The sequence below is a fragment of the Parasteatoda tepidariorum genome, chromosome 5 (assembly GCF_043381705.1).
Source record: "Parasteatoda tepidariorum isolate YZ-2023 chromosome 5, CAS_Ptep_4.0, whole genome shotgun sequence".
Taxonomy (NCBI): Eukaryota; Metazoa; Arthropoda; class Arachnida; order Araneae; family Theridiidae; genus Parasteatoda; species Parasteatoda tepidariorum.
The window spans coordinates 7,345,212-7,372,994 of NC_092208.1; the positions used below are offsets into that span (position 1 = coordinate 7,345,212).

The window sequence follows — 27,783 nt, forward strand, 5'->3', positions numbered from 1 at the left end:
ATATATATATATATATAGCACAATAAAAACAAAACCAAACAAAAACGGAAACAAAAAGAAAACGGAAGTAAGGTAATAGTAGAAAATATCAAGCGCTAAAGCTGCGCTATATATATATATATATATATGTGTGTATGTTCAGAATGTATAAGTTCAAAATGTAGAGAAAACATGGAAAAAATTACAGAACAATGAAAAAAGAGGAAAAAAGAAAAATAATAATGTAAAAAAAAAATATAGAAAATGAGCTCTATTTACTTGCAGCTTATACGCAGTAAATAAAACTTATTGTTTTTCTTAATTTTCTTCGTGTTTCTTTTTTTTTATTTATTATGCTATATATTGACCTGTTAANTTTTTTTTTTTTTGGAATTTATTTATTATACTATAAAAGTGAACACGCGCAATAGCGTCAGAAATACAGTAGCAACAGCATAATCACCTTTCAGGATTATAATTTAAAGTAAAATAAAAAAAAGGATACACCGCAGATTACGTAGAACTAGTTAACTTGTTCGCATGAATCCATTTAAAGTGAATGTAAAGTCGTGCTAAGAAGAGAGCACCCAGAAGAGAACAACTCGCACTTTCTGATGGCAGAAGGTGAGCCTAATAGGAACATTAGACATCGAATGGTTAAGGAAACAGCAGTAAACAAATCATTAAAAAAGTGAAAGGATCTTAAAAGTTTAGCTAGGAAAATAATAGTAGCATTGAGTAAAGAAAGTTTTGACACAAATTTTATTACAAATGGAAATTTTATTCTTCCGATTTCTATCAAATTTCTTATTTTATCAGTTAAAATTACATAGTTTGAAGGAAAAAAAGAACAAAACTCAGTGGCGTGACAGCCCATAGAGGGCCAAGGCCTACTATGCCTATCTCAGTTTTCTTGACCTAGGGCTCTGGGGTGCAGGAGCATGTGTTTCGGTTAGGTGGTCAGCCGAACGCGGAACCCCAGTGTTTAGTTCCCAAGCATGCTTGGTACTCATTTATCGACCCACTGAAGGGATGAAAGGTTGAGTCAACCTTGACCGGCCCGAGGATCGAACCCAGGACCTGTGGCACGGAAGCGCTACCACTCAGCCATATATAGTTTAAAATGGTGCAAAAATTATTGTAAATCAAACATTTTCTATCATTATTAAATAAAATAATAAAAAATTAAATAACTATAAAAAATCATTTTATACATGGAAAACTTTGGATGAACAAATTTTATAATTATAGGCAAAAATGCTTAGATTTGCCTAAAAACTTTCCGACAAAGGGCGAAATACGGAAAAAGTTAAAATAACAGTATCAAGCCTAAGCTTTCGGTTGTTCTTCTATAATAAACTATTGAAATCGCATTTTCAAAATTGCGACTACCCCCCTTCCCCGATGTTCTAACCCAACCATAACCATCCAAAAAAAAAGGTGTATGTTTATGCAGAGGAAGTAAGGCTTTATGTCTGATATCGTAACTTGCATACTAATTAATTAGTAAATTTGAGGTCATCACTTTGAAACATTAAATCTGGTTTATGAAAATCCGATTAAAATTTTTAAAAAACATGATAAACAGAGCAAAATTATTTCAAAACAATAGCTTTTTTTTCACGCATTGCGGACGTCCTTACATCATTATGGAATCTCTTAAGAATCGTTTGCCAATATTAATGAAAGGATTGGAAGTAATTGAATAATTACTAATTAAGACATTTTACACAGTATTTTATCTGACACAACACTCACATTTTGCCACAAAAAGTGAATTATTTTGTGTTGTTTTATTCTGAAAGCATCATTCTTAATACGACTTTACATTCATTTGAAATGTTCTCATGCGAACTACTTAATCAGTTAAACGTAATCTGCGACGTACTCATCTTACATTCTCTCAAAACCTTGAAGGGTGGCGCTGCTATCATTACTGTATTTCTGAAATGAAACTAAATTTTAATTTCGACAACTCTTATACAGAATATGATAACTATTAATACGATCGATTTTTTTTCTCGTTGCGTCGACAATGGATACCTGCAAATGACATAGTGGGATATCTCGAACCTGATTGGTTGCTGAAATGTGGCATTTGTTCACGTTAGCAACTGTTCTTTCTATTCTATTTGGAGAAAGCCAAGTGAAGTAAACTGTACTTTTACCCTACTGAGTTAAGTGTAATACCATTATAAAGCATGTTTCGATCTTTTTAACTGAAAAACATTTAAATTGTGTGAAAGACCATGACCAATATTTTAAAGTATCATCATCATCCCAGATTCCTTGCAGACTATTATTTACAACTTAAAAAATTAAAAAGAAAGCTTTCTCCACCTCCTTCCTATTTAAATTGCATTTAACTTCCAATAATATGGAGAATTAGATTTACTTACAGCCGCAGATAGAACCTTACTTAGTTCTTTTCGTAAGAAATTTGGGTTAGTTCCGCGACACGGAGCTTTTGAAGCCTGCTCCAAGCTGTTCTGATGATGCCGTTCAAAAACAGGCTGAAATATTTAATCGGTTTCCACTTTAAGATAACAGTAGAAAATACCTTCCTTCATATTTTGTTACATAAAAAAGCAAACGATTTTGTGTAGAATTCAAATGTTTTGAAAACAAACTTTTCATTTAAATACAAAATATTTTCCAATGCTCCACCGGCAATATTTTTAGTCACTTTTTTCCTAAAATGAAAATTAATATTAAATATGACATTTAGAAATTGAGAATTTGATTTGTGCAAATTAAGTAGAACGATCAAACCACATTCAGTAGGAATGTTCCTTAAAATTGTAAAAATCGTGAATTGCATTTTATTATTTTTTTAAGATTGATTTTTTCATTATAGTTTAATTTTCTGACAGAAATACTTAAAATATTTATAAAAAAATTATTATTAAATCAAAACATCACGTGAAAATTACGAATTGAACCATATTAACTTCTCAAAAGTTGATTTTGTTGTAGTTAATTTACGTCTCACTAGAGCTGCACAATGGGCTATTGGCGACGGTCCTGGAAACATCCCTGAGGATGATCCGAAAACATGCCATCACAATTTTGATCCTCTGCAGAGGGGATGGCACCCCCGCTTCGGTAGCCCGATGACCTGCACGTGAAGTCGAGCACTTTACGGTTGAACAGTTTAACGAGGACCAATACCGCACACCCTCGGTCCCTACGCAGACTAATCAAAGTGGTCTCCCACCCGCACACTGACCGCAACAAGTGATGCTTGACTTCGGTGATCTGCTGGGAACCGTGTCTTAACGATCAGTCTACTGCGGGACCTCAAAAGTTGAAATTTGACTCATTCCTATTTGAATTTCGCTGTTTACATTTTAATAATGGGCATATCTTAAAAAGTGGGAACAATAACGAATAATAGCAGCTAATTTTGAATTCGATTGATATTTATGTTATATACACTTCACTACATATGCGATTCTAGTTAATTAAATTTAACACTATAATGATTCGATGAAAAAAGATTATCAATAAATTTATGGGGAAAAAAACTAATTAAAATGCAGTATATCTCAAAGATGTGCACACAGTGGGCTATCTGCAACTGTCTAGGAAACATACCATCACAATTTTGATCCTCGGAAGAGGGGATGGCTCCTCTTCTTCGGTAGCCCAACGACCTGCTCCAGAAGTCGAGCACTTCACTGTAGAACAGGTTTACGAGGACTGATACCGCACACCCTCGGTCCCTTTGCAGGCTGATAAAAGTGGTCACCCACTCCCACATAGACCGCAGGCAGTGATACTTGACTTCAGTGTTCTGCTGGGAACCGTGTCTTAACCATCAGTCCACTACTGGACTCGTGTACAAAGTAATTTTAAAATAAGGCAGACAGCAGTTACTATAGAACTAATTTTTTGAAATAAAGTCTTTTCAAAAACAACATGCTAATAACCATTACAAACTGTTAAGAGTTTGTAATGCTTATTCGTGAGTATTCTTTCCCATAACCAGAGCCCTTGAAAATTGTGCATCATGTCGAAACGGAAGAAATGCAACAATGTAGTGACAATGAAAAAGCGTTTGCGATGTAATTGTTTTTTTAATATGTTACTCCAACACTAAATTGTTTGAATTCGAAAAAAAGTGCACAGCCTGAAGATTATTAATTTGTTTTAAGGCTATATGTTTTGAAGGTTCTGTCATCACATGAAATAACTGTTTTGAGAATGCTATTTTTACAGTTGCTATGATTTTAAAACATTTATTCGGGAATATTTGTTCAAGTTTAGCCCATTTTTAAACAGCGAAAAGTCGCGCCAAAAATGAATACAGTATACTCGCGATATCTATAAGTTGAAGGGACGCTAAAAATCTATCGAGATAACAAGCTCAGAACTAAATGTGTTCTAAAAAGTAGAAAAATGTGTTCTAAACTAATACTCTAAAAAGTAGAGTGTTGAAACATAAGAATAACTTTCGAGATAACAAGTTCAGAACTAAATATGTTCTAAAAAGTAGAAAAATGTGTTCTAAAATAATACTATAAAAAGTAGAGTGTTGAAACATAAGAATAACTTTCGAGATAGCGAGTTTTCGAGATAACAAGTTCAGAACTAAATGTGTTCTAAAAAGTAGAAAAATGTGTTCTAAAATAATACTCTAAAAAGTAGAGTGTTGAAACATAAGAATAACTTTCGAGATAGCGAGTTTTCGAGATAACAAGTTCAGAACTAAATGTGTTCCAAAATATTGCTCTAAAAAAGTAGAGTCATGAAACATAAGAATAACTACTATTAAATATGTATGTAATGATAGTTGACTATAAGTCTAAAAACGACAATGATAATTTTATTTTTAAAAGGTAAGAACAATTAGGCATCAAATAGAAAAGAATTGGTTTGCAATAAACTTACATTGCGATTTTTCCGAAAAAATTCAATTTCTATTTCGAAAAAGATTCGACATAACAGGATTTTGAGAAGAAACTCTTCGACATCGGAATTCAAATTAACATTATTTGGATATATAATAACAAGAGGAAACAGACGTTAAAAATCTATCGAGATAACAAGTTCAGAACTAAATATGTTCTAAAAAGTAGAAAAATGTGTTCTAAAATAATACTCTAAAAAGTAGAGTGTTGAAACATAAGAATAACTTTCGAGATAGCGAGTTTTCGAGATAACAAGTTCAGAACTAAATGTGTTCNAACTAACACTAAAAAAACATTAACGATATAAAAATTTTAATAACTATGAAATATTTATAATTAGAGGCTACTAATTTGAAATGAAGTCTTCACTGAAGAACAGTAAACACTAGGACTCAAAACTGTAAAAGCTGAAACAAAGAGAAAAAATTCAGGGATTTCCTTCATTCCTGTTCATTGCATCAAGTATTTCTGTACAGATTTTCTATAAAATCAGCACTTCGTTCATTAAATGAAACAATGATTCTGGAAGGATCAAGGGAAGTTACTAGGATTGTTGTTGGTTGATTTATTGTACCAATTTCAAATCATTATTTATAATTCACAAGTCATAACTGCATAGCTGCCAACTTGTTAAAAACAAAAATAGGAACACAACGCATAAGCCAATTTGGGGTAATTGTGACACAAAGGGAAAAACCCTGAACATTTTTTGTGTAAAAAACTCGATATCAATTTATAAACCATACATGTTTCAAAATAAGTCATAAAATCACTGGACTCCAAACTTATCTCGAAAAAGATTCGACATAACAGGATTTTGAGAAGAAACTCTTCGACATCGGAATTCAAATTAACATTATTTGGATATATAATAACAAGAGGAAACATATTTTTTTGACATTGCAAGGTTTTGGTGATAGCGAAGCTCGAGATATCGATAGTATACTGTAGTATTTTTTATTGCAGACATGCTTCCTAAAGCATAAAAATACTTAAAAAGTTATTATAAGTTAGATAAGCTTAAAATACTTAATCTATTTTCGGCTAAAGTAATTGCGAGGATTCGTACAAAACTTTTTCAGACATACATGAAAACAAAAATCCTTACAAAAATCTTTCACACAATAGAATACATACGTTGCTGACATCTTTTCAGGACACTGGAGAAAAGAAACTGGACGAAATAGAAGAAACTAATATTGATCAATAGTTGTACACACAGTTTTTTTTTTAAAAAAATAAACCATTTTCATATTAATTAAATTTTATAGTTTCAAAACCTATATAATTTATTATAAATTATTTGGAATTATATTTTCCTTATTCTCCAAACTATTCAAAGTGTATTCATTTATATCTAGATGAAGTAAGTGTACTTATATTTTCAGTATACTGAATATTCTGTTTAAAGATATCTAAAAATAATCAGCAATATATTAATTCAAAAATTAGTAATAAGTTAAAAAAATTTTTCAATTGATTTAATTTTTGTTCAGGCTTTTTTAAGGATATTTTTTAAGTGACTTTATACTTTGTTTTCAATCAGTTTTTAAAAAAATGCTAATTTATTTAACAATAAAATAAGAACTAGTTTTTCCCCCTTAATTCTGTAAAGTTATTTAAATGTGAAGAAGTAAAAAAAAACTAAACTATTACATATATAAAACTCACAATTCTTATACCTAAAAATAAAATAAGTATGCTTCGACATGATTTTCAGCTTAAATAATAAAAAAAAGCTTTTAAACTATGCCTTAATTAAATTTTTTTTCAAGTTTATGAAATTTTTTAATTTAAAAATAAAAATTCAGTAATTCGGCAATATAAAATTTTGGTTAAAAATTCTCAGGCTTATTTTATAAAGAATAATTAATTTATAACTTTATGATTAGGTATAAGTAAAAAAATATTTGAATTAAAAATATTTATAGACAAATACCTCCTATATATGTAATACACATTTCAGTATTAATACCTAACAGCATTTTGTTATGAAAATTAGTATGTTGTTTGTAATTATAAATACAATGAGTTAATTGTAGCATAATACAATAGTAGATAATTTGATCATGATATTTTAGAAATTCTTTATATAATTATAAAATTAAGTTTTGTACACCTTAATATAAAACATTAAAAAAAAACTTTTTTGTTTTAATTTCCTAAGAAATTCAATTTATTTTTCTTTTTAATTTCTGCATTTTTATTTTCCTTTATATAAAATCAATTTTCTAATAATATTTAAAGCTATATTGCAATTATGAACAGTTTAAAATTGTAAAACTAATTTTATTTAATAACAACTAATACATGAAAGTATTAGTAGTACTAATACTTTTATGTATTAGTAGTCAAGTACTTTAAATATATATACTAATATTATTTAACACTAAAAAATATTATTTAAGCTAGATTGAAATTATAAACTGTTTAAAATTGTAATACTTGATCTTTCTTTATTAAATTGAGTTTCTTCCACTTTAATTAGAAGAAACAGATTTCTTTCAGATCGGTTTTTTTTCCACTGTGCAAGAAACTTGCTACCCCTGGTTAAGGATATTATCAAGAAACCGCCTTATTTAATTTGATCTAATTTATATTTAAAAATATGTAGACTATATTACTTTATGGTTATGATAAATTATACAAAAAGTGGAGTCGTTCACTGGCTTTCACTTCAACAAAAGTAGCCAAATCTTTCAGCAAAAAATAAGCACCTTTTAAGCACTCAAAAAATATTTTTAAGCACTATATACATTCACAAAATGCAAAATAATTTTCAGACTTAACCAGATCATGATGAAATAACTAGCTTCTGACAAAAACTCGTTCTTTAATTATATTAACGATTAAAAAATGATCAATATACTTTTCAGTTCGATATCAGTGGGTGGAAAATGAAGTCTGAAATCGAGAATATCTTGCAAAATGCAGCAGAGTTGCAAGAATCTCACCGAACCCAGCTTAGTAGATGCATTCGTGGACTTGCAAGTATTTCATCAAACATGTAAAACGATTAGCGCTTTCATACGCCATGGACCTACTGTAAGCCGAAATGGATTGTGGTTGAATGAATTGTGAAAACGTTGAATAGAACAATGGGAAATGCACACTTTTGCATAATACATGGCGAAAATAGACACGGTAAAGGAGAAAAAAAATCTCCTTTTCAAAAATGGAACCTTTAAGCACTTTTAAGGGCTTTTAAAAACGAAAATAAGCACCTTTTAAAAACGCTATGTACCCTGCTTAATTTATCAACCTCTGACTTCCAACACAACATAATGTAGTGTAGTAAATGTTTGAATGATTAAAATAAGATAAGGCATTGATATACATGAGTAAAAAAATGTTTTTATTTGGAATGTTGTTCGTATAAACACACTTTGTTCTCAACATAAGAAAAGATTACTAAACAACTAAAAATAAAAGGCTTTTGTGTAAAAAAAGAATAAATAAAATAAAACCAAATCTACATGACAAGGACAGCTATTTCAGTAATTAATATAAAAATTGTAAAGCGAAAGAAAGAAAAAGATCACAATAAAAATATTTTAAAGGCTAACTTAAGTAGGACATATTTCTAATAAATAAAAAAACAGTGTAAAGGTCTGCTCAATATATCACTCTACAAATGCTTGTGAAAAAGATGAAAAATCAGATGAGGAGAAGAAAAAAAATAACATCACTTTAAGATGTGCGCAATGGTTTCTTTAAATATATATAATTTTTAAAGTAACACTCAAGTTTTTTTTCTTCATATATATATATGCCAAATCATTGTAAAAAAAATTCAATATAGATTTAAATCTTAGATATTTAAACACAGGGTTGCCACACTTATATCAAAGCAAAAATTAAGGACTTTTAATAATAAAAAAAAAATAAGGACTTGAAAAATAGTTGTTTATTGTATACTCTCAGTACCAAATCTTTTGAACTAACAACTGATGTGTCAAGTATTTTAAATAAAGGATTATGAATCAGTCACAGCTCAATCGGGACTAAATCTAAAAATAAAATAGGAATGAGCATAAGTCATAAAATCACTGGACTCCAAACTTATCTTTTACTAATCGTTCTATAATGACGATTTGTTTAGCAGCTGGGAGATCTTGCTTTTTAGTTATATTTACAGCAATAATGAGTAACTTGAGACCAATGTCAAAGCACAGTCATTTGATGCAAACAACCGTCATTTGTTTAAGTATCTGGTCCGAACACCGAAACTACAGAGATATAGATTAAGAAGGGGAAAAATTATTTTGTATGATTACAGCAGTTTAACAAGTCAGTAGCACTTGAATTCAATAAAAATGCACACTGTGATATGAAACTTAAGAACATTTACACAGAAACAAATAATAGATGCAAACAAAAGGTAGGTACAATTTCAAATAAAATTTTAAAAAGAAAACATCCTTCTTAGCTTGTTCTATGCAGGTTCAGCCCCTTTGAGAAAAAAAATGCAAGCTGCGTTAAAATGTTCCTCAATTATTGAGCTTAACAAAATGAGCAATGAAATGAAATAAAACGCAAATAATTTATTCACCTACGCAGAATAGTTTTAAAGTTCATCCTTTCCCTCATCGTCTCCGTCACTCGAAGGGGGTGGAGCTCCGGCATAAAGCTTCGATATAATTGGTTGAATGACGTCTTCCAATTCTTTCTTCTGGCGGTTAAAATCTTCAGACTCTGCATCTTGATTCTCTTCTAACCACTTGATCTTTTCATCCAGGGCCTCCTCCATCTTTTCCTTTTCCACAGAGCTCAATTTAGCACCCAACTTCTCTTTATCATTGATCTGATTTTTTAATGAATAGGCGTACGACTCCAGCTCGTTGCGAGCCTCCACTCTGTCCTTCACTTTCTTGTCGTCATCCGCGAACTGCTCGGCGTCTTTGATCATGCGCTCTATGTCTTCTGGCGTCAGACGATTGTGGTCATTGGTGATGGTTATCTTCTCTTTGATGCCGGTGCCTTTGTCTTCAGCCGTGACCTTCAGGATGCCGTTGACGTCGATTTCGAATGTCACTTCAATCTGCGGCACGCCTCTTGGGGCTGGTGGAATGCCATTCAAATCAAATTTTCCTAAGAGATGGTTGTCTTTTGTCATAGGTCTTTCCCCTTCATATACCTAGAAAGAAAATTGAAACGGTATATTCAAGCAACGATTAAGTGAGTAAACATATGTACAAACATAACATAAATTACATGTACATAAAATAAACATGTAAACATAAATATAAACTGTTTAACAAATTTTTACTCAGGGTGCATAGCCAGATTTTTCAACAAAAAATAAGCACCTTTTAAGTACTTTTTAAGCACTTTAAAAATATTTTTAATCACTTTCCAAAAAAAAAAAAATATTCATTATTAGGATCTGTGCAACAATAAAAAAAAATTTCTATCTTTTAAAGTTCTTAATTTATAAACATAAAATCAATAAAATTCAAAAACATTTTCAAGAACTTTACATAATAATGATAAAATATATAGTTTCTGATAAATATTGCAGAGAAAATTGTGAAAATCGTGCATTTTTTGTAATTGAGAACAGCAATCGACACCGCAAACGAAAAAAAATCTCTTTTTTAAAAAGATAGAAAATTAAGTATTAATAAAAAATTAAGTATTAATTAGTAAAATTAAACTTTTTACAAACCGCGAATAAAAAAAGCGACTTTAAGGGCTTTTAAAAACCGTAAAGCAAAAATAAGCATCTTTAAGCATTTTTTAAAACCGCTATGCACCCTGTTACTTATTAAATAATTGAATAAGTAGTATGATATAATTAAATAGATAAAATAAGTAAATATGTTCCCTTTGAAGAAACAATGCCACACTCTGACAAAATGATGCGAGATTCAGAAGCATTTTTAAAATACCGTATATCCCGGCGTATAACGCGCACTTTTAATACAAAAAATAACATTGGAATTTACGGGTGCGCGGTATACGCCGAATATAAAAAATTATAGATTAAAAAAATTTCAATATAGAAAAATACTTTTATTTTAAAGAAATAACATACCTTTACCTATATACTTCATTGATTTTCGTTATTACATAAATAGTTCATTATATCCGTCTTCCGCTATCAATTACAATTATTAAAATTTTTTTGTATTATAATTACAACTTTTTTTTGTATTATCTGTAAGGTGGGACCTAAACATGTCCCACTCTAAAAGGCTTTCTGGTTTTCTTACGCAACCAGGACGGATTTGCCAGATGTTTTTTTACCCACAATTTAGCACCATTTTTGTCCATCCAGAATCCCATTATTGCTCTTTCAATTCTACCCTCACATACATGTCAAATTCAGTTCTTTTATTTTTGCAAAAGATAGGGAAAAATACTTTTTATTTACGATCTTGAAAGATGAGATATTGCACATGTACAATCCAAATTTTCGTGCGCGTTATACAAAGAGTATATCTTAAAATTTAAAAAAAGTAATTAGAAATTACGGGTGCGCGTTATACGCCGGGGCGCGTTATGCGCCGGAATATACGGTAACTTTTAATTCAATTGATTAGTTTTTTTTTCTCTTTTTTACAGCCTGTCGAACTCTAGAAGTTAGATTTTTATAACTTTTATTCAATTGATTTATTTCATTTTATATCATACGATTAAAATAAATCATTCATTACCTGAGTTTGGTTTGTTTATCTGACATGCTTATTATTTGAAGTTAAATGTGATAAATCTTAATTTTACTTTGTTAATTTATATCAAACTAATAATCATTTATCAATAAAATAAATCACTGATTAATTTTTATATGGTCTGTCAAGCCTTTTAGTTAAATGTTAAAATTGTAATTTTTTTTTTACTTTTAATCTAATTCTATTAATTCTGAGAAGTAATTTTATTCAACAAATTTGTTATAAAATATTTCATAAAAATGTTTAGAGATAAAAAAATTTCAACGATATAGATTGCAACAACCATAATAATGCAGAAGAAATCAAATTCCTTTAACATTAAAACCTCTTCTAGCCAATTTAAATGAAAGTTGAAAAAATTTTGATGTAAAAGAAAAGTTTTGTTAAAAACCACAAGGTGGCATTTTATAGGAGCTAATAGACTTAATCAGTCCTAGCACCAAAGGCACAAAAATTATTGGGGTTCTTCATTTGAAATAATTGATCACATTTAAAAATAATTGATCTTGAATATTTTTTTAAAAACAGTTATTGAAAACAAAATATAGTTTAAGTAACACTTTAATACAGAAACTCAGTTATTTTTCACCCAAGTTACCTTCCACTGAAGAAAAAGAAAAAAAAAACAATTCTAACTTTTTTACAGTCAAAAATCAAAGGGAGTGTGGCTATCTTGCGTTATTTTACAGTCAAACAGAAGATTACCTGAATGGTGACTGTAGGCTGGTTGTCAGCAGCAGTAGAGAAAATCTGTGACTTTTTGGTAGGGATGACTGAATTCCTAGGTATGAGTTTAGTCATTACTCCACCCACCGTTTCAATACCCAAAGTGAGAGGATTTACATCCAACAATACCAATTCACCTAAAAACAACAACAACAAAATAGGAAATTAATAAAAATGCAACAAAATATTTCAAATCCTTAAGCATTTTGAGCACTAAAGATGTCACTGTTTCAGAAAGGTCATTCACCAGTAAGGCTGGGCAATAAATCGATGCACCGGAAAATATCAATTTTATTCAATCATCGCTGATCGGATGTTATGATTGGCAATTTTTCGTAGCATCCAAAATTGTAATTTTCTGAGATGTGTATGATATTTCAGGATGAATTGTTGACATCGATGTCTACACGCATGACGTTGAGCATTCTTCCCAATAGTACATCAATGTCTGCAAGCTCGTACAAAGAACACTTTCCTCCGTAAGTGTGCAGTGATAGCTGTGGTGATGATCGTTATCCTTCCTAGTCTCTTTCACATCGCGACTCATATTATTGCTGACATGATGAATCCGAATGTGATTGAGAATCGAAGTGTTGTGCAAATCCTGTTGATTTTCTTTACAACCAATCCAGCCATTCAATGTTTTTTAACTGTTACTTTGCAGACATCCACGTCTTTAAATATTGAGATATAATTATAACAAAAATGCAATTTACTATTTGCAAATTTACGCAGTACTAAATATAAATAGTAATGTACTGAAACACTGCGATGCATCAAAATATCGTCATGTTATTTGTCGTCAAATATCGAAATCGCCCAGTTCTATTAATCAGCTAATGTTTTTATTGTCTAACAGAACTCAGATCACAATCTGAAATGCAACAGGAATTCACCAATAGACATCCCCTTTACATATATGCAATAGAATGACCTAAACTTATATTTCAATAATATATCATGCCTTGCGATAATGCTGGAAAAAGAGAGACATTATCTGTTGACAGTTTTACCATTATCAAATCTCATCTTGCGATACTATTTAATACTTGTAAACTTATATAATAAGTCTTAAGCTTATCTAATACTTGTATGAAGGAATTCAAATCAAGAGGCAATATTTCAAACTTTGCAATCCAAAATTCAGCTTTTAAAATAAAATACAATGAAACCTCTCGGGAGACACTCACTCTCTGTTCCACATTAAAATGGTTATAAATGGAGGTTGGTCAGTCTTAGGGGTTACCTGCATTGACTTCAAAATGTTATCGAAAGCACAGAATTTTTCGCAAACGATTTTAATTTTAGCTAGTGTCATTTTCTTGGTGCAGAAATGACAATTGGGTTGGCATTATTTAGCACCAATAAAAATAATCCCTATTGATATCATTATGTGAAGAAAAAAAAAAAAACAAATTTTCCAATTATGTATAAAAGAACTATTTTAAATAAACAATTATGTTTTTTGTTTGAGCTTGAATTTAATTGTTAGAGATGCTTAGTCTTTCCTAAAATCACTTTTTTTCTAATTTAACTTTCAACTCTAAAGATAAATCATTGATAGCATTCTTTAGTGTACTCTGACTGCAAAATGAGGTTGTCCCTCCAGAGATCGTCAAAAAGAGCTCTAAATGAGAACGCCACACAAATATCAGTGTTCTAGAACTAAATTTTTACATAAAAAAAATTAGTATATTTGCAGAAAATTAAATACTTTTAATTATTAGAATTCGTTCAAAAAAAATTTCCTTTTAATAAAAAAAAAACACTTTTCCTCAAACATTTTAGCATATATACATATATATATTATGAGAAGTGATTACTCAAATTATAAATTCATGCATCGTAACATCGCATTATAAATTGTTTTTTTTTTTTTAATCATTCATGCAGAATTTCATAGCAATAACTTTTGAAAAGGCGATCGAGACACAAAATAGACTTACAATGGAATCTGATCAAATTGAGTGCGTTAAAAGGTGATGAATCAATTTGCAATTCAAAATTTTTAACATATTTTATTTTTTAAGAAAAAAAAGTTTTTAGTGTGGCTGGAAGCTCCAGTGGACTGCAGGTTGTCAACCAAATTTATGCTAAAAATCATAGCTAGGAGTACAGAAAAGTTTCTCCATAGTCTCCCTTTCCTGAAAATAGTTTCAAATAGTCATAATTTTAGTCCCCTGTGGAAACCCTGCTAAACAATTTAAATAAAAAGTTAAAAACCAAATTTTGGTTTTCTACTTTATTTTGGTTTCTAACTTTTTATTTAAATTGTTTTCCTTTTCTATGAGACTGCACCATAATTTAAGTGAATTATAAATTTTATAATATTATAAATATCACATTATAAATTTCAGAAGTATTATAATAATGCTGAATAATTACCAGTATCTTCCTCTCCACTCAAAACCCCAGCCTGAACTGCAGCGCCATAAGCAACTGCTTCGTCTGGATTGATGCCCCTGGAAGGTTCTTTGCCATTGAAGAATTCCTTTACCAGCTGTTGTATCTTGGGGATACGGGTGGATCCTCCAACCAGAACTATCTCATCAATATCCTTCTTCTGAAGATCTGCATCTTCCAGTACTTTCTGAACGGGTTTCATGGTGGAACGAAAGAGATCCTACATAATATGAAAAATAAATAGATAAAACAGCTTTCCTTATGTTTCAACCAAATAAATTTTACAGCCATAAAATCTTTCAACAAAAAATAAGCACATTTTAAGTACTTTTCAAGTACTCAAAAACATTTTTAAGCACTATATACATTAACAAAATACCAAATACATAGCTGCCAACTTGTCAAAAACAAAAATTGGAACACAAAGCATAAGCCAATCAGGGAAAATAATGGCACAAAGAGTAAAACAGAATATCAAAAATCATAATATCAGTAGTAAAATATCAATTTATAAACCATACATGTTTCAAATAACATAATTTTTGAGTTAACATGTTTAATTAAATTACTTATTAATGAAGAATATCACAATTTTATAGCAACTAATTAAAAAAAACTTGAAAACAAAAATCGTGATATTTAATTTTTAAATCGCGTAAATTTTAAATCAACTAAATACCAAAACCGATGATTGATATTAAAATCGTGTGAATAAGAATTGCGATATTAGCATATTCTGTGAGTTCGTTAACCAATGATCTTGAGATATGCGGAAATCTGCGAAAAAATCACATGACCTGCTTCCAGGTTGTTAAACCTTTCCTGGGTTGAAAGAAAATTGGCAGGAGAATTGAAAAGGTGCTAGAATATCGAAAAATCTGAACATTTTGATCCAAAATCGTATTTTCGGAACAAAGTTGAAAATTCGGAACAAATACGATTTCATAGGAACAGTTGGCAGCTATGAAAATAATTTTCAAAGACTTTGCATGATCATGATAAATTAACTAGTTTCTGACAAAGAACTATTTTTTTTTTCACTACATTAGCCATTATAAAATGATCGAGAAAATTTTCGGCTCAATATGAAAGGGTGAAAAATGAAGCCTGAAATTAAGAATACCTTTTAAAAATGCAGCAGAGTTGCACATGAGAGTGCAATAATCTCACCGAACCAGCTCAGTAGACGCACACGCAAACTCGAACGTATTTCATCAAACATGTAAAATTATTGACGCCATCATGCGCTATGGGCCGAAATAGTTTGCGGCTGAATGAATTGTGAAAACTTCGAATAGAACAATGTAAAAAGCACGCTTTGCATAATACGTGACGAAAATTTACACGGCAAAGAAAAAAAAATCTCATTTTTGAAAACGGAAAATTAAGCAATTTTTAAAAACACCCTTTTAAAAAAGGAAAATAAGCACCTTTAACCTTTATTAAAGATGCTATGCATCATAAAAAATTTAGTATGTATATAACAGACAAGTTTAATATTTTTATAGTTTCTTAAAAAAACAAACTTTCAATTAATTTCATTGGTACTGACTAATAAAAAAAAATTTATGTTGGAATAAACAAATGATGTCAGATATATAGGATGTCATATATAGGATATTTTTCTATATAGGATTTTTTTCTAATATTTTAAAAACTTAAGTTTATGATTAATTACACTTTATGTATATAATTAATATTAAAACATTACATACAACATTACATTAACAATACATTTCATACAACATTACTGCCTTAAAAGTTGCATTACTGTATATAATAGGTGTAAATGTGTGATTTAAATTTATTGGAAATGGAATAGAAATTTATCATATTTCAATACTGAAAAACAGGATTAAAAATATATCAAAATATTGATTTAATATTTACTTATAATTAATACTTGAAATAACAAATTAAATGGCAATGTCTAATACCTTTTAAATCTCAATTATCTTTAGTTAGAATAACTTTAATAAAGTTATTGGAAAAAATAATCACACTTAAGAACAGGCAATCTTAAAGATACAGAAATAAATTTGCTGCATTGAAATAAATTGAAATTTTAAAAACTCTGGATTGGTAAATCCTAATGTAATAATTGTTATGTAAAAAATAATGTAATCGCGCAAAATGTAACTCATTAAAAAATCCAAAACATCCCATATATGCTTAGCTAATATTTAAATCAATGGTTAAAAAAAAACTACTAAATTTAAATAATTTTTTTTAAAAAAATCAGTTAATTTAAATCAAGATTTTAATTGCAATTTAAATGAAGAAACTCTAATCAATATCAGATATCGTATTTCTCAATGAATCTGTTAAGTTAACAGGAAATTAACTCCATGAGCACTATAAGGTGCTAGAATCAGTTGAAAGTGAAGTGAAGAGTGTGAATCTTTAAAATTGAAGTGAAGAGTGTGAATCTTTAAAATTGAAGTGAAGAGTATCTGAAAAGTTAACAGCAATCAAAGAATGCTGAAGCAGATACATAGTTATGGGGAACGGAAGAAAAAAAAGAATTACCTAGGATTGGATATTGAAGACAGAAAGTGAATTTTCACTTGTGAAAATTATGAATATGGTTTCTTTTAGGGTGAAATGAGATTATAAAAAAGTTGCAATATATTCGTTTATACAGTTAAACCCCGCTATAGTGAACCTTCAAGGGACCGAAATTCTGGTTAGCCGTTACGCAGGCAATTTAACTAATGGTCCCCAAACTCCTCCCGTTTATTACACATCATTCAAATAAATGACTGAAAAATATTATGTGGTTGCAAAAAATTTGTTGTTTTTCATTACTCTTCGTCTTGTGTGCAAAAAAAAAAAAAATTAGTAATTTTAAGCTGATGAGCAATCCTCAACATCAGATATGGAAACACTTCTTGACTATCAGATAATTTTTCCTGAATTTCCGTTATTCCGCTTTTTAAACCTGTCTAACCTGACATTCAAGAACATAAAAGTAGTCTCATAAAATTGCTTAACAAATTCATTGACATCTGTCCAGATACTGGAATATTGCGGCTTCTTCGATTGGTGAACCTCTTCAGTAATGCTTCAACATCTTTGTGATCTGCTTTTTCTGGCTTCTAATTTTTTTTCATGAGCAGATATTATTAATCGCCTATTTTGCCATTTGTTACAAACTGCAGATTTGGATAGTTTATATTCCCTGCAAATATCAACTCGATTGCATCCATTTTCAACTTTTCTGATTATGCCCATTTTATCATCAATGGAGAACGTTTTACGTTTACTGGTCGCCATAGTTAAATTTGAGACACTTGCTTTCAGACTTTTTTAACTGAACTGAGAGCAAAGAGGAGTTGAAATGAGGGCCTTATCAACACATATTAGTGTCCAACTCTTTGACCAATAATGAATAATTACTCCTTCCCTCTGACAGAAAATGCATATTGATCCCACTGACATCTCACAGGTGCATCATTTGTCTGGGTTGGAAACATCTGCTTGGTTTGTTTATGGATTGGAAAGTGAGATAAAAAAAAGCAAACAAGAAAAAATGCTTATCGCTACATTCCCCTCTATAAATGGTTTTTAACATTGGTATATGCATTTATTTTGAAGTAGAAATTTCAAAATTATTACAAAAAAAAAAAGGGAGAAAAATCAGTCAAAGACAGAAAAAAGTTCATTACATCCAACTTCCTCACTTTTTTGGTTCACGATATCCACAAAAAATAGAATTATACGTGTATAGCAAGGCACGGGACCGAACATTTCATTCACTATATCCGGAAGCTAACTATAAACCGTGTTCACTATTGCAGGGTTTGACTGTAATTTCAAAATTCATGTGTCCTCAATAATAATAGCTTGTTTTTCAATATAATCAGACTCAAATCAATAATCGTGAAGCACTCATACTAATGCATACATACCTTCTAAAGTAAGAACTCTCGCGCCATTCATCTGGACCTGTGGCCGTGACTACAGTAACGAGGTATAACTATTTCAAGTAGGGGTGTGGGGTCAGTGCTTAGGATATGTTTTGGCTCAGGTCGGCGAGAGAAAGGTAATCTTTTTCTCGGGTCAATGGTGTTACACCCAAGATTAAAGAGAAGCTCCCCTCCCTGAAATGTGCTATTCTTGTTTCCATAGCAGCAGATGGCAATAGACTTTGTGGTGAGGGGAGTTCCTACCAAAGACATACTATAGACTATTTCTTGAGGTGACAATTAAAGATCATAAGTTTGTTTCTTATAAGAGCTAAACATTTAAATGGGTAAGAGTCTGATTATTTTTGTTTAACTATTATAGACAAAATAAATTTGGCAAAATTTAGTAAATTTATATTTACGAAAGAAAGAAAACAAGTTTACCATGTTCAATTCTTCAAATTTTGCTCGAGTCAATGTTTCACTTAAATCATCTCCTTCAAAGAAAGATTCTATTTCTATTCTAGCCTGATGCGCAGACGAGAGGGTTCGTTTAGCTTTCTCAACTTCTCGTCTCAATTTCTGGACTGCTCTGTTGTCCTTTCTTATATCCTTGCCTGTTTTTTTCTTATATACTTTCATGAAATGTTCCATGACACGCTGGTCAAAATCCTCACCACCTATGAATAATAAAAATATTTACCAAACATTTCGATAATGCTTTTAATAATAAAAATATTTACCAAACATTTTAATAATAAAAATATTTACCAAACATTTTAATAACGTTTCAGCTAATCTAGATAAACAGCACAATGGAACATCATAGCATTAACGCATAGCATTCCGTTCGATATCAGAGGGGGGAATGAAGCCTGAAATTGGGAGTATCTTGCAAAATGTAGCAGAGTTGCACACGAGAGAGCAATAATCTCACCGAACACAGCTCAGAATATATTCACTTACGGACATGAAAGTATTTCCTCAAACATGTAAAATGATTGGAGCTATCATACGCTATGCACTAACGGTGCATCGAAATAGATTGTGATTGAATGAATTGTGAAAACATTGAATAAAACAATGTGAAAAGCACCCTTTTGCATCATACGAGACATGGTAAAAATAAAAAGAATCTCATTTTCGAAAAGGGAAAATTAAGCACTTTTTAAAAACACCCCAAGAAAAAAAGCCTCTTTAAGCATTTTTATAAAATGCTACGCACCATGCTTTATAACATGCAAAGAGAAGTTTTTCTCCATTTTAATGCCTTTCCACAAAATATTTAAGACTAGAGCAAACAGTTTTCAAACTATTATAACACAAGAGCAATGTTAGGAAATTGGAAAAACTAGCATTCGGATAATATCTTACCAAGATGAGTGTCGCCATTAGTGGCCACAACTTCAAAAACCCCATTATCTATCGTCAATAGGGAGACATCAAAGGTTCCACCACCCAGATCAAACACCAAGACATTCTTTTCTCCTTCTCTCTTGTCCAATCCATAAGCAATAGCAGCTGCTGTCGGCTCATTGATGATTCGCAAGACATTCAATCCGGCGATGGATCCGGCATCTTTGGTCGCCTGACGCTGGGCATCATTGAAATAGGCTGGAACAGTGACAACGGCGTGGCTCACTTTCTTTCCTAGATAAGCTTCAGCTGTTTCTTTCATTTTTGTCAGTACCATGGCTGAAATTTCTTCTGGTGCAAATATCTTTTTACCCTGTGTGGTATCAACTTCAATATGGGGCTTGCTATGCTTCTCCATGACCTAAGAATACATATATTTTAATACATTTAGTTCATACAAGGCCGTCTTAATAGCATGCCAGGGCCCTGGGCGCAAAAATATTTTAGACCCCTATAACATATCACAATGTTTAAAAACAAACTAAAAAACTTCACATACATAAAATAAATCATTTTTAAGATATGGTGCAATAATTTTAACAAATTTAAACACACTTTGATTACCCCAAAAACTCAAAAAAAGCATTTTTAAACTATGAATAATTTGGATGCGAATCATGGAAGTTAATTAAAATATTAAAATTAAATAAACATAAAGGTATAACAAATTTAAAAAATTCAAAAGGTATGAATTATTTTGCCAAACTAAGGAGTTATTAAAACATCTTTCAATGCCCAAGTACCTAAAATTTTCATTGGAACGTAGAAAAATAGATTTCGGTTGCCTTTTTTAAGATTTCTTGTAGATAAACTAATTACTGGTGATTGCATGACAATCAATCACTATTTGTAGAAAACACACACTTTATATAATAGAATATATTTATTTTAAATAATATATAAGGCAATGTTGTTTAGTCTTTAAACACAATTTATAAAAATTAAGATTCTCAAGGGCCCCGAGTGCCTGGGGCCCCAGGTGTGCCCATGCGTAAAGACTGTACTGAGTTCATAAATGGCGAAATAAAATTTTATTTCATTTTATAACCGTGGTTGAACAGCTGACCAATTTTGTTGATGACCAATAAACTTGATGTTTTTTTTTTTCAAAATAAATTTTGCTCGTAATCATGAAATGTTGGAATAAAATATCTAAAGTTTTGATTAATATTAAATTCTGTCATGTTTACAAAATAAGTAAATTCTATAGAATTTCTAATGTAAATTTAAAATACTGCTCCTTTCTTTTTTTAAAAATGTTATTGCTTTAAAAACTTATTTAAATAAGGCATATGTCATCTTTATTTGTTAAAATAAAACTAGTGCCCCACTCACTAAAGTGAAACATTTTTAACATAATTTCCTATTACTTCTTAAATTAAACTTTATTAATAATTTTAGGTAAAAAAATTTTTTTCTTTAATATGTAAGACTATGCTCTCAATTACAAAATTTAGAAAGCAATGAAATTAATAAATAAAAAACTCGATGAATACTTTATTTTATACAAAGCTTAAAGTGAATAAAATATATATTTTAGTTCAGACTTATATTACTTTCAGCAAAAATGAAAAGAGGGAAAAAAAACTTAGAAAACCCTCTGTGCAATACAAGAAATCCCTCATTGTGTTAAAATAAAAAAAAAAGGGGTGGTGAAAAACAGTATTAAATATCAACACAGAATATTTATTTTTCAAATGAAATCTAAACAAAATATAATAGTAAAAACATTAGATAGAAACATGAAATTTTGCAAAAAAAGTAATAAGATACTGATAAAATAAACATGTAGGCAATAATTCTAACTAGTCATTCTAGCATAAATATTCAACATACATTAAAAAAAAAATATATAAGACACAGGATATAACAATTAAAAATTAGTTTTCTTTAAAATCTGTCATTCAGTTAACTAATAAACTAACTTGGAAGTAATGATTTGTACAGTATTTGAGATAAAGTTACTAATAGGATAAACTTATTTTTAAAAAAAATTATTATACCCTAAAAGGAAAATATTTAACATCTCTTTGTACAGTAGGTTCATTCCAATCTCTACCAATGAGCCGCTTGGCATCGAAAATTGTATTTTCAGGATTTGAGGTGAGTTGATTTTTTGCAGCATCTCCTATCAACCTTTCCCCTTCAGCTGTAAATGCGACATAGGATGGAGTGATTCGATTTCCTTGATCATTTGCAATGATTTCCACTCTGCCATTCTTGAAAACACCCACACTGCAGGAAAAGAACAACATTAACGATAATTTTATATCAACAAATACTACATTTACATACTTAACTGCTACAAACTAGAATTATTGCAGTAGGCTATCTGCACAGGTGCCCCTCTTCAGTCCTGGGGACTGAAAGCAGCCATAAAAAAAAAATCAGCGGACGAAATTCCATTAATATCTCTCTCCAGATTGTTTTTCAAATTTAATTTTTTATTATTTCCTTAAAAATGTGATAAATATTTTCTGTTAAAAACAAATACAGGATGAAGTCAAATCTTTCAACAAACAAAAATAAGCACCTCTTAAGTATTAAGGACTAAAAAAATATTTTTAAGCACTCTGCCACTACATTATACATTAAAAAAATGCAAAATAATTTTCAAAAACTTTACAAGATCATGATAAAATAACTAGTTTCTGACAAGAGAACTTTTTTCATGATTATATCAGCCACCATAAAAAGATCGAGATTTTCTTGGTTCGATTTTAGAGGGAGGAAAACGAATCCTGAAATTGAGAATATCTTGCAAAATGACCACGAAAAAAATTTCATTTTCGAAAAGGAAAAATTAAGCACTTTTAAACACTCAATAAAAAAAGCACCTTTAAGGACTTTTAAAAAACAAAAATAAGCATCTTCAAGCACTTTTTAAAAACGCTATGCACCATGAAACAAATCAATTTTAATGGTAGCGCGTTATTTTTATATTTATTGCTAAATAATCAAGTAATAATGTCACTTCGCAATGAAAGAATGAGATTGATTATGAAAGAAAAATTTGTACTATTGTTGGATATAAATTCTGATTTAATGTAATCTCTCTCCTGACCTTTTGAAATGCTAGCTTAACTTAAATTCAGATTATTATTATTATTATTTTTTTTTTTTAAAGAAAGATATTTACAAAGCTAGGATAAAGGATCTGTGGTTTATATCAGTGATTTTGCTCGGTGATTACCGTAAAGAAGAAAAACAATGTTAGCTATTTTTGTTTTGTTTGCAGTTAATGAAAATATTATTCATTTTTTTTTAGAAAATATTGTTTATTTTTTTAGAAAAAAACCTGACAGGCCAAATTTTTAGCAATTAAAATATATTAAGCTTGATAATATATGGAAAAAAAAATTTCTTGTTGCAGATTTCAGGCTTTTTATTTCAATTTTTCCTCATTTCACGCTTGGCTAGTCTTGAGAATGTATGCCTGCTTTTAAGCATGCAAAAAATTACTAACTTTTTTCCACTTTAATAATTTTGAAATAAACAGCTTTTATTCAATCAGCTATTATTTATCATGTTTCGTGAGATTATACATTAAAAAAAAGAACTATTCTACGCTTAAAAAAAAATTTAAAAATAATCTCAAATAATAATTTTAAAAAATGAGTGACATTTGAAGGTTACATAAATTTGTCTGTATAAAATAAAAAACATTAGGAAATGAAGACTTACCATGAATATGTAGTTCCCAAATCAATACCAATGACTGTACCTATTGAATCTTTCTTTGAATCATCTTTACCAGAGACATTAGACAGCAAAAAAAAGAAAATGGGCAACCAAATCATTTTCCTGCAAACATTCATTTAGAAGTTTATTAATATAGCATAAATAAAAATATTTCAATTTAAATATTAAGATAGAATTCTATTTTTGAATCAAAATCACAGCACTAGATTATGAGACAGTTGTCATCTTAAAGAATTACAAAAAATAAGTATATACTTTCGACATAACAGATTTAAATTAGATAAGTCAAATTCTGCAAAGCATTTCAATTGAAGACTAGACGTAAAAATTCAGGTACGCATAAGATCATTTGAATTCGCTCCTCACTTTATAAATTTAGAACAAATTCTTTATGTGTTTTGTTCTGAATTTTCTTTACATTTTATTTTCCGTTTTTTGCTTCATATGCTTTGTTTCGTATATATTTTTTACTTAACATGTTCTATTTTCATTTCAATTTTTTGAGTGCTCCTCACACTATTGTATTGATATATTTTGATTTGGCTATATTGATACAATATTAGAAAGCACTCCTTCTTGCAGATATAATCGTGTGAGCTGATGGAGAGAATCTATATTTTGTTTATTTTGTCTTTTCGATGTTTAATAAGTTTTTTTAAAGATAAATAAAAAAAATTTTATATTTTTAAAAATAATTTTAATTTAATAATTTTTCTTCTACTTTGTCATGAATCTTTATTATTACCCATATTTTCTCAATATTTTACCGATACAGTGCAGAACCAGTTATCCGGAAATCAGAAAACCGGAAAACCAAAAAACCGGAACGAAATTCGATAAATTTTCCGCCATTTTTAAAAAAATTAATTTTTTTCCTCATAAGATTTTAGGACTTTTCTTTCTTTTTTGAAAGATGTTTACCATACCATCATTTTAGAAATAATCATTACTGTATTACTTCATCGTTTTTTCTTCTTTTTAAGATTATTTCCAAATATTATTATTTTTTTTAGTTGAGTTTAACAATAAAAAAACGGCTTTTTGTAGCGATTCAGAAAACCGGAATAATCAGTTATCCGGAATAACGATGGTCCCGATCGTTCCGGATAATCGGTTCCCTACTGTATATATTTAAACACAATTTCATGACCGACATATTTATATTAATTCGGACAGCATTACTCGCAGGTCACCTTTACTTCCCATGCAAGCTGTTATCCAGAGCTCTAATATTCTGCGGGTCTGTGCCTATACTGTGCAGAATATCTGAAGATTCACCGAATGTCAGTTATTATTAATATATGAAGGTTGCCACTTAAATCTAGCACTTACCCAGTGCCTGATTTATCATAATGCCTGAGAGGTTGTGACCTAGGGCCCTTACATTTCTGGGGCCCCCTAAATGTCATAAATAATTCCCTTCTGTATTTTTCTTCTAGAATTGTCTATTAGAGTTTACTAATGTATCATAATCTACTTTGGTTATAAATTTAAGAACATTTCATAACTAAACATGTAAATTTAGTCTAAAGTAATGACCAGGGAAGATTCTGACAGTTCTGTACCTAGGACCTTCAAATTTCTAGATCAGGACCTACATTTACCATTTTTAAATTTCAAGTTTTTATTTTTAGATAATTTAAAAACATAGAAATAATACTGTTTAGGAAAAAAATTATATGCATGATCAAAGATATTCAAATTTGAAAAATTTATTTATAAATTGCTAATGTATAAAATATACATTCTCAGAAACACACCAATAGGGCATAGAGGAATCCTTTTAAAATTTGAACTGCATTTAAAAACAGGATTCCATTATAAAATTTAAGGTAAGGTAAAAACCAGTCAATATATATTTAATTACTAAAATCGGCTTATATAACAAAATGTCAAAGAAAAAACTATAAATTTATTAACCTTGTCAATCTTTCACACATATTAAACTGTTTACGTAAATATGATTGTCTCAAAATTTATTTGAAGACAGCTGATGTGCTCCCGAAATTATAAATGTTACAGTAATTCAATTGACTAGTTAAAGTTACATTGACTATCACATTTTTTTATTGAAATAAACGATTAGCGTAAACTACGCAGCAATAAATTGGTGTTGCATACTAAATACGCGATTCAATATTGAATTTGAGTATTATTAAGAATCAAAGGCATCTACTATAGAATAACAATCAAATATCTAACAAGCACTGAAGATTACATTAAGGAATATATAAGAAAATTATAATGTCACAAAATTTGCAAGAAAGAAACACACAGGTAAGTTATCTATTAAAAGTTAAACAATAGTTTACCTTGGATAGCTTATATGAAATAACGAAGCAATCTGCAAGTTTCAAGACATCAACTGTACTGTGTACTAAATTTAATAAACTGACTTGAAATATCTCTGACACGTAAATACTCGTGGCAAAGTCAATGATCGAAAATGAAACTATCGGTCGTATCGGCTAGCGGTGACAGGAAATAGGTAACAAATTGTTGACAGGTAGACGCAGTTAAAATATTTCATTAAAACCGTCCGTGTCTTTTTATGATTGGCTACGTATAAGGCTCGTATCTAGCTACTTAAAAATTATAAAACTACTAATGTCTTTCTAAATCTATAATGAAATTAAACTTAATTTAAAACTCATTCAGTCTCAATTTTAATAAGAAATAAACTTTTTAACAGTCTTCTTAAAAATAAAAAAGGAATGAAATTTATATTTTTATGCTTTCCTTTTTCTGATATCAACTCAACTCCAAAAGAATTTTTTTTAAAGAGGGGGCAAAGTAGGGAAAAAATTTATTTGTTTTGTTGGCTTTTTTGTTGTTTTACACTTTGAGCCTGTTAATAAGATGTGACCAATACACATATTCTCTGAAATCAATTCAGAATATGTTTTTAATTATTAAGAAAAAAATTAAGAAGCCAGAGTACAAAAAGCATTTACAAAAATCCTTACTTTTGCATTTTAAGTGAAAGTATTGCATCAAATCACCTTCGAATTAAATTTATATATTCTTCCTCAGTTATTGACTTAAAATGACCTTAATACTTTTAGAATTTTAAAACGTGAAGCATTTTGATTTTAGAGAAGGTAATTATCTTTTATTGAACTATGAATTTGTTATAAAGTAACACTTATATCGAGCAATATTTACGTTTTTATCGGTTTTCGCATTGCTGGATTGATGAGTTTAAATATTGTGCTATTGATTTAGTTGTCTCCGTAAATGATTTAGTGACTCTTTTATTAAGTGTTATCTATTTAATATCCTTACTTTACAAAAATGAGATTGCTCAATTTTTAGCATCATAGTGAATTGTACAAATTTAAATTACTTTAAACTCAATAATCGTCGCTCTTATGTTTAAAAAAACACGTTTTCCATTGATATATGAGTCAAACATAGGATATCTATCTGTGATTAGTTAGTAATGGTGCATTCAGTTAACAATTCGATCACACATGTTGTAATTTTCTTTGATATGTATGCATGGGTCTGTTTAGAAGAAATTTGGGTCCTTTAACGGACCCTTCACAAAATATCTTTTAATGAAAACGGACCCTTCACGAAATATTTTAACTTAAGGACGGACCCTTCACAAAATGATTTTTCTTTTAATCGGAACCTTCACAAATTTGTTTTATCTTCATTATTGTTTTGTTAATCGAATAAACCCTTCCCAGGGGGTAAAAACAAGAAAGATGGATGTAAACGAATCAAGTTTTGTCTTCAGCAGACGCTTCTTCCTATATTTATCCGAAATAAATATTCTGCAGTATTGGCTAAATACCAAATATTTGTATGTTGCATCTCTAATTTCAGGGTTCCCACGGTCCTTGAGAGTCCTTGAAAGTCCTTGAATTTTTGTGTGCTAAATTTAGGTCCTTGAAAGTGCTTGAAAAACGTCTTAGGTCCTTGAAAAACTTGATAGGTCCTTGAATTTGTCCAATACTGCCGGCGGCCCTTTTTATAAAACACCCACGGATCTTTCTGTTTTGTTCCCGAGCTCTCTCACGTGTTTTTTAACGCCACCGTTTCTAACCGGGCCTA

General features: G+C 29.9%; 2 protein-coding genes across 2 annotated transcripts in view; one reads left to right on the top strand and one right to left on the bottom strand.

The window, feature by feature from the left end:
* Positions 1–8,226: 8,226 nt before the first annotated feature.
* On the bottom strand, positions 8,227–26,262 carry LOC107453617 (endoplasmic reticulum chaperone BiP). The gene is made up of 8 exons (XM_016070498.3): positions 26,034–26,262; positions 23,704–23,823; positions 22,023–22,254; positions 19,978–20,380; positions 19,048–19,283; positions 14,678–14,915; positions 12,272–12,429; positions 8,227–10,029 (listed from the first exon to the last, which is right to left on the bottom strand). The coding sequence occupies exons 2-8, from the start codon at positions 23,817–23,819 to the stop codon at positions 9,460–9,462; spliced, it is 1,953 nt and encodes a 650-aa protein (XP_015925984.1). The 5' UTR covers positions 23,820–23,823; positions 26,034–26,262; the 3' UTR covers positions 8,227–9,459.
* Positions 26,263–26,454: 192 nt separating this feature from the next.
* Positions 26,455–27,783, top strand: part of LOC107453623 (E3 ubiquitin-protein ligase COP1) — a 36,604-nt gene continuing 35,275 nt past the window's right edge. Inside the window, exon 1 of the mRNA XM_016070513.3 lies at positions 26,455–26,822. The gene's annotated coding sequence lies outside the window, so the exon portion shown is untranslated. The remainder of the gene's footprint in view (positions 26,823–27,783) is intronic.